This window comes from Triticum aestivum, chromosome 2D (genome assembly GCF_018294505.1).
Source record: "Triticum aestivum cultivar Chinese Spring chromosome 2D, IWGSC CS RefSeq v2.1, whole genome shotgun sequence".
Lineage (NCBI taxonomy): Eukaryota > Viridiplantae > Streptophyta > Magnoliopsida > Poales > Poaceae > Triticum > Triticum aestivum.
Window position 1 is genome coordinate 639,480,515 of NC_057799.1, and position 8,233 is coordinate 639,488,747.

The 8,233-nt window shown below is 43.4% G+C and overlaps 1 protein-coding gene across 1 annotated transcript; it reads right to left on the reverse strand.

Annotated features, from left to right (window-relative positions):
• Positions 1-4,790: 4,790 nt before the first annotated feature.
• LOC123050679 (uncharacterized) lies at positions 4,791-7,646 on the reverse strand. The gene is made up of 2 exons (XM_044473439.1): positions 6,179-7,646; positions 4,791-5,060 (listed from the first exon to the last, which is right to left on the reverse strand). The coding sequence occupies exon 1, from the start codon at positions 7,529-7,531 to the stop codon at positions 6,185-6,187; it is 1,347 nt and encodes a 448-aa protein (XP_044329374.1). The 5' UTR covers positions 7,532-7,646; the 3' UTR covers positions 4,791-5,060; positions 6,179-6,184.
• Between the last annotated feature and the right edge of the window lie 587 nt (positions 7,647-8,233).

Below are 8,233 nucleotides of genomic sequence, written 5' to 3' on the forward strand. Positions count from 1 at the left end.
TTGTCGTGTGCTATTCCTGTTGCTTCGCGATATGTTACAAATACCCGAGGTGAGACATGTTGGCATTCCCGTGGATCAACAACTTGTCCACTATGCTAGTTACCTCGTTACCGGTATTGTTCTCTTTTCTCGTTATCGTGTTCCGGCATCCCCGTGATCAAATCACAAAGTGTCTGGCCAGACGATGATGGATACCGTAACACCGAGAGGGCCCAGAGATATCTCTCCATCGTTGGAGGAGCAAATCCCAATCTTGAGCTATCAAGTTACTTGACACACTTTTCCATGAACCCGTAAGCCGCCGTAATAGCCACCCATTTACGGATGACGTTTAACAAACCCCAAAGTTCATGAAGCAAGCATGAAGAAACTCGATACTCTCATGGTCTAAGGAATCATGCAAACGTTAACCATCTCTATGTTATGTACCAATAAACTTGTGACGAATGTATCTCATAGCATAACATCAATTCGGGTCGATTCAACACAAATGTCCTTCCTGACATTGTGCCCTCAAAGTTGCTTGGCATAGACATGCCCATGATTGGGAAAACATAATCATCATGCAACACTTGAGCTAGTCTTAGAGGCATGACTAGGAATACATTTTATCGTTTATTATTCCACACGTGCATATGGGTTCTCCCCAGAGCCTTTATGGATATACGGGCTCGGGAACCACAGCAGTTATAGCATGGAACATAAACATAATTATGAACAGGGAGATAATCAATAACATTTATTATTGCCTCTAGGGCATATCTCCTACACAGACACCGAAAGAAAATTATTCATTCCCTACAACAGGATGAGGGAGTGATTGAGGGGCATGAGCAACTTAAATCTTATATCACTAATTATTATATAAATCTGTTCGGAGCTCTAAAGGAAGGAAACTTCTCGATGGATGGGACCCGAACAGATGGCATACCTCAGGTCTTTGATGAGGAAAACAACCTTCTAACAGCCCCATACTCAGGGGAGGAAGTTAGAAATACGGTTTTCCTAATGCGGCATAACAAAGCCCCGGGTCCGGGTGGGTTTCCCGCTGAATTCTATCAGAAATTCTGGGAAGTCATCAAACCGGATCTCCTACTTTTGTTTACCGACCTACATGCTGGCCAACTAGAATTGTTTCGCTTAAACTTCGGTGAGATTATTTTATTACCTAAGGTTAATGAGGCTGAACGGATACAACAATATAAACCTATTTGCCTCTTTAATGTTAGTTTTAAAATATTCACGAAGGTTGCGACTATTAGGATAAATTCGGTTGCTGAACATGTGGTTCGGCCTTCACAGACAGCTTTTATGCAAGGCAGACACATCCTAGATGGAGTTGTTATCCTTCATGAAACAGTCCACGAATTACACCAGAAAAAGTTGAATGTGGTGGTACTCAAAGTAGATTTTGAAAAGGCTTATGACAAAGTCAAGTGGCCTTTTCTTCAACAGACTCTCAGAACGGAAGGATTTTCTGCAGAGTGGCGTGCTATGATCCATAGCTTCGTTTCTGGAGGTGGTGTTGCCATTAAGGTCAATGATGACGTTGGACACTATTTCCAAACGAAGAAGGGATTGCGACAGGGTGACTCGGTATCGCCCATGCGATTCAATATTGTGGCGGATATGCTAGCGGTCATGATTGAGCGTGCCAAGGTTGATGGCCAAATTGATGGGGTAGTAAATTATCTAGTTGATGGTGGTCTCTCTATACTTCAATATGCCGATGATACGATTCTCTTCATGGATCATGACCTCGAGAAAGCGAGAAACCTGAAACTGGTTTTATCAGCATTCGAGCAACTCTCGGGTCTTAAGATCAATTTTCATAAAAGTGAATTGTTTTGCTTTGGCGAGGCTCAAGACGAGGCCCACCTATACGATGAACTGTTCGGATGCGGATTGGGTCAGTTTCCGATCACATATTTGGGGATACCGATACATTATGGAGACTCACAAATGTTGAATGGAAACACGTCGAGGAGAGACTGCAAAAAAGACTTAGCAGTTGGAAAGGTAAAATGCTGTCTCTAGGTGGAAGATTGGTCCTCATAAATTCAGTACTTAGTAATATGGTACTATATATGATTTCCTTCTTCCAGTTACCGAAAGGAGTTTTACATAGATTGGATTACTTCCCATCAATATTCTTTTGGCAAGGAGATAGCGAGAGAAAGAAATATCAACTGGCTAAATGGAGTGTGGTTTGCCATCCCAAAGACCAAGGCGGGTTGGGCATTCATGACCTTGAGGTTAAGAATAGGGCCCTCCTCGGCAAATGGTTGTTTAAATTACTAACGGAAGATGGTGTATGGCCAACCCTCCTAAGGAGGAAATATGTGGGTTCCAAGGCGGTATCCCAAGTATATTGGAAGCCTGGGGATTCCCACTTTTGGGCGGGTCTAATGGCTACGAAGAAATATTTCTTCTGCTATGGATCCTTCTCGATTAAGGACGGCTCGGAAATTAGATTCTGGGAGGACAAGTGGCTAGGAATGCGACACTCCAAGAACAATATCTGGCTCTATACAACACTATGCGCCACAAAGGTGCTACTATCGCCACGGTAATGGAATCATTTCCGCCAAATGTGATGTTCAGAAGAGACTTAATTGGACCCAGATTCCAATCGTGTAACATCCTGCTCCAATGGTTGTCCATGGTGCAATTGTCATATGGGTCTGATGTATTCCGATGGAACCTCCCTGTGAATGGACAATTCTCAATGGATTCTATGTATAGAGCGTTAATCCAGTTTGATGTGCCAGTTTTCAATAACAAGAAGATCTGGAAGATGAAGATACCTCTTAAGAATAAAATCTTTACATGGTGTCTTCGTCGCGGAGTCATTCTTACTAAAGATAACCTTATTAAGAGGAATTGGCATGGAAGCCCGCAATGTGTCTTTTCTTACCATGAGGAGACAATAAAACATTTATTCTTCCAATGCAAATTGGCTAGTTCTATATGGTCAGTCATCCAAATAGCTTTTGGCTTGTATCCTCCCTGTAGTGTTGCTAATGTATTTGGCAACTGGTTACATGGGATTGATCACAAGTTTAGAACTCTTCTCAGGATGGGAGCGCTTGCCATTATTTGGTCGCTTTGGCTATGTAGAAATGATAAGGTTTTTAACGATAAAAGTACTTCTCTATTGCAGGTTATCTACAGATGTACCGGGACTCTTCGTTTATGGTCCTCTCTACAACGCGTGGAGAATCGAGGCCTGTTTACGGAGGTGTGTACACGATTGGAGGCTACGGCGAGGGATACTTTTACCCAACATGGTGGGTGGCAGCATGATCTAAGGATTGGCCCCCTCCTCTTTAGGCGTTATACGGACTCTACATGTTTCGTTGTAATTCACCTTTTTTATGTGAGAGGATCTTATTTGCCTGTGTGCATCTTAGTTATGCAGACACCGGATTGCAGCTCAAACATCTGGAAGTTTGAGAGATAGGCTAGAATAATATGGCCATCAACGGACCAGTCAATCCCTTGATGTCAGTCATCCAGAAAGGCTTTACAATGTGATTCAATGATAATCTTTATACAACGCCATTCAGCAGCCAACACCATGGCATCCTGGCAGGCCAAGACTTCTCTTACAAAGGCAATCTTGTTCATTTCCTGATATCAAGTAATTGTTTTCTTTGTCTCGCAGGGTTTGAAAACTATTCACTGCACAATCTCCGGGACTGCCGAGGGAGCTGCGATTTACATGCGCGAAAGTAAGTACTACTAGCTAGCTAGTTCCGCGCATCTCGATCCCGTTGATTCTAGCTACTTTCATCGATGCCATTTATAATGCTCCATTATCAGTTTGATTGACCTCTATTTCTCGTAAAGTGCTTGTGGCAGGAACCCAGAAATGATACCGTGGATACTATGTGTGCGAGTTCATCTACAACGCGACTTGCAAAAATAAGCGGGGCTACTCTAAAAGACAATATGATGTGCGTAAGCAATAATATTCACAATTTCATTTTATTAAACCATTATTTCTGTTGAGTTTCATTCATATATATGTATTAACCCCCTTCTTCAAATTAGACGTGGCAGATGCGGGATGAACTCCTACCACAAGATCGCATGAAAGCAATTCAAGAGAAATTGGCGGCATTCTTTCTTGATCACGTCATCAATAAAGCCGGAGAATACCATGTGGAAGTTGAGTTCAAATGTTAGAGGATTGTAAGAGATCTTATATTGTATATATATATATATATATATATATATATATATATATATATATATATATATATATATATATATATATATATATATATGTAGCCAGTAGCGTCGGATAGATATACGAAAACTTGTTGTTCGACCAATCTCTCGGAGAAGGAGAGGTCAATATCACTTCTCTCTGTATGCATATGTTCATGACGATCTTCTGTACTTAATGGTTTCCTTCATTTGCTTACTAGCTAGCGTGTCGAGTCCTCTCTATACGTATAGTACGTAGCGTCGACCAAGCACGGAGATAAGAGAGGACACTTCTTTCTATTAACTAGCTAACACAATATATGAAACACCTAAATTAACCCTACAAAACCCCCCACCCTCTAGAAAAAAAACAAAAATTCTAGCCCTTGAACTGCTGACGCGTGGTAGCTTATTGGTCCCGGTTGGTGCTACCTGTCAAAGGCTGACCTGTCAGTAGTGTCCATCGATCGTATGGCCGATCATGCACGAGGCATGTCACTACTGACCAGCCGTCCCACTTTGGCCTATCAATGTGTCGGTGTTCTGCAGCCGTGGCACAAGTTTACGTGCAAGAATATATTAAATTTTTGTTTTCTCGGTCTGAAAATATATATTTAGAACTCACTACCAGTACAGAAACCAAGAAAACTGTGATAACAATGGATAGTACATTAGGACCGAAGGAAAATGAACTCAAGGAGCACAAATAAGAGCGGGATATGTGTCTATGTTGTGTTTGGACAATAATGTCTCATGAAAAATTCAAATTCTATAATTGGCCGCGCGTAAAAATTAATCTCCATATTGTATTGAAGTACTCGACATAGGTGTTGGTCGGCCACAACCTACAAACAGCAGAGTCGTCCAATGTCAATAACTTATATTAATACGAATTAGATCTCAACTTTAAAATTAAACTAGCATCCATGTAGGCTTATGATTTGTGATAGGGTACCTTAAATGGACATATGCACAAGGCAAGTGGAAAGAAACTCCAAATTGGAACAACATTCCGTGCATAAGATACGAACCAAAAATGCATTTCATACATCAATAAAATAACAGAAATTCAGGAGGCATGAAAACCTACGAGTTATAGAGTGCAACACTGATTGAACTAATCCACCAGAAAATTGCTTGGCTTGTAAGTGTCGACCTTGTATCTACATTATACTATAACCTTACTATAGAGATTGTCACAGAACATAGCGTCATGTGGTTGAAGTATTCTCTATCATAAAGGAGAAAACGCGTTTTGAGAAAGAACATCTAGAGTCTATCCTTGCGCTTCTGACCTATGTGTTGTCATAAGAAAATAAAAAGATCAACAATGGTCGAGTGGAAACTGACGTTTGATGTTATACATATCGGAGTTTACCTTCACACTTCATGAAATGCATAGGCAAATCATCAACTAACAAGATATACAATTCCCAACGCACAATTTTTGTTTACCACGTGAAGCAAGAAGTTTTTATCATTTTCCCGAAATTTATGATACAAATCATCTTATGTTCCAATGTTAGTAGGGTGTCACTGTTCAACAAAAAGTTGACTATTGAAAAAGAATAGTAGGGTGTACTTACATCCCAGCCGATTCACAACGTTCCAAAATTAGATAAATCAATTTGAGAAATTAGTTTGTCCACTTCCTATATATATGTAGACTGTAGAGACATCAAACTGATTGTTTCCATCTAGCGGTACTATTCATATTTTCAGTGTCTAACCACGGGGGCATCCAAATGTAACCAAATATGTGCTGGTGACATGTTTGCATGGAATCTGAGATAGAAGTTATATGTGGATACTTCCACATGTAACCAGTGAAAGACCGACTTAAAGGTCCGTAAACTCGGATTGTGTGGAAGATACCTTGTGAATGAGGAGAGAAATAGCTCTACTGAATCAGTGCATTACAAAACTAAGCGAAGATGGGAAATATATAAGTCTGTGGAGGTACCTTAATTTAGAGCCTTTGAAAAAAACTTGGTTGTCGAGCACTGGCGGCACCTCGCCTCATGAAGAACTCATGCTCCACAAGGCTTTCTTTGAACCTATGCCCAGTAATGCTCAAATTATGTGACATAGGATTCCATCGGAATTCCTCTAGCAACTTGCCGGTGCTGTCACAGTGGAACATGTAACGTGCGGACATGCTGTAGACCAACATATCTCCCTTGTGGGACAAAATGAAATGTTGGGTATCTGTATGGCGACATAAACTCTCCACCTGGAATTTAACATGGTACTTGAATGACCATACCTCCCTCTCGTAGTCCTCCAGCACCCAGATTCTGGCAACTGTCCTCCCATCGCCGAAGCAACTAAAGCCAATTAAACCTTCAACGTCGCATAAACGAGTGTCGCAGTTGGTAGAACCAGATGGGCAACACATGGCCCTGAATGACTCGACCACTGTGTCAAAAATGAGTATGCCTCTAACATAGTTGTGTAGCCATCCAGGTTTCCAGTGAAGGCAGCTACCAAACATGACGGGTGAGTCCACATTATTAGGGGTCCTTCTGTTCCTGGCCTTCATAGCTTTCACAATTACAGGGTTATCTGAAGGAACTCCGATGCACTTCGGCAAGCTTCTCCGCTGCACCGTAAGGATGTGCCAGGCAGCTGCTTTGTGCCGTCTCCCATCCCAGTGGCTCTCTTTCCAGTATAGGATGCGGTACTCGCCCGATGGGCGGTGCAGGTACAGCGCCGCTATCTTGAGGTTGATGTGGTCGAGGCTCCGGAGTGGAGCACACTGACGCGTGGCTGGGTTACAGATGTTGAAGCAACCGTCAGACCCTCTGACCAGGACGAGGCCGTCGCAGGCGGAGTGCAGCTTGAAGCCATCGCAGTCGTTGTAGTCGTCGAACCCAAGGACAGGCCGGCCGCGATCGCGCCCCAATATTGGGAGACCGGCCTCTCTATTTGTACTGTATGTGCCACTGTAGAGCGCGACCAGGGGGAGCGACGGCTGGCGCCGGTGGTGCGCGAAGAGGAAATCAGGGGCGGAAGCGAGGCGGCGCCAGGACCGGCAGACAGCGCGGCAGCGGAGGATGTCCCTGGCCGGAAGGCGCACGAGGATCTCCCACACCAGGATCTCTTCCGGTAGACGGTCGACACGACGGCTGCGCGTCCGCCTCGCCGCAGGTTCCTCGTCGGCCTTAGGCTCAGTCACGACGCTGTTGTTGTCGGCTGCCTCCTGCTCGGCCCTAGCGGCGGATGTAGGGTCTCGGATCAGCAGGGAGACGACGAGTATCCGCCGCCGGACCCGCTCCGGTGGATGATAGATGCTGTACATCAAGGTCCTGGCCATCGTGATGGCTACTTGCCTGGGCAAAGCAAGAGCGATCGCCGCCGCCCTCCTCGCAGTTTCAGAGAGAGGTTCGACTATTCGGTTAGGATCCGCCGGCTTTTGCTTGGCTTTTTGTTTTTTGTTTTTAGGCAACGCCGGCTTGGACTTGTGGTATGTGCCGAGATCAAGAAGTTTTTTTTTAGGGGAGATCAAGATGTTTGTATGTTTTTTTTTTGAGGTGTAGATGTTTGTATGCGTGTTTTCGGGGCCTCGGGCCTTTTTCTAGCGTGCAACTGCGTGCTGAAGCGAAACAGATAACTTCTGGACCACACCCAATTTTACTTTTTCTGAACTTTCGATAAGCTTTTGAAGGAAAACTCCTATTTAGCGCTTCAGGCGCTTGTTTGCATGCATTTTGCCAACAGGCGCACATAGTCCTCCACGCTGGGTCGGGCCAACTCCCCTTCTGTTTATCTGGTTCTTGAAAACGCAAAAAAAAATAAAAATTCCACCCCATTGAGTGAATCGAACCAATGACCTCCCGCTTCAAGGGGGGCTGCGCTGACAACACAACCAATTAGGCAGATCTGATACGGTGCAATTTTGTTCGTGATTTCTTCTTTCCTTTTTCCCTTTCATTTTTTGTTTTTTCTTCCTTATTCGATGAAAAAAATTCAAAATTTTGAACTTTTTTTCAAATCGATGAACTTTTTTCATTTTTTG

Coding starts and splice junctions, on each gene's coding strand:
- LOC123050679 (XM_044473439.1), bottom strand. CDS start 7,531: ATGGCCAGGACCTTGATGTACAGCATCTATCATCCACCGGAGCGGGTC.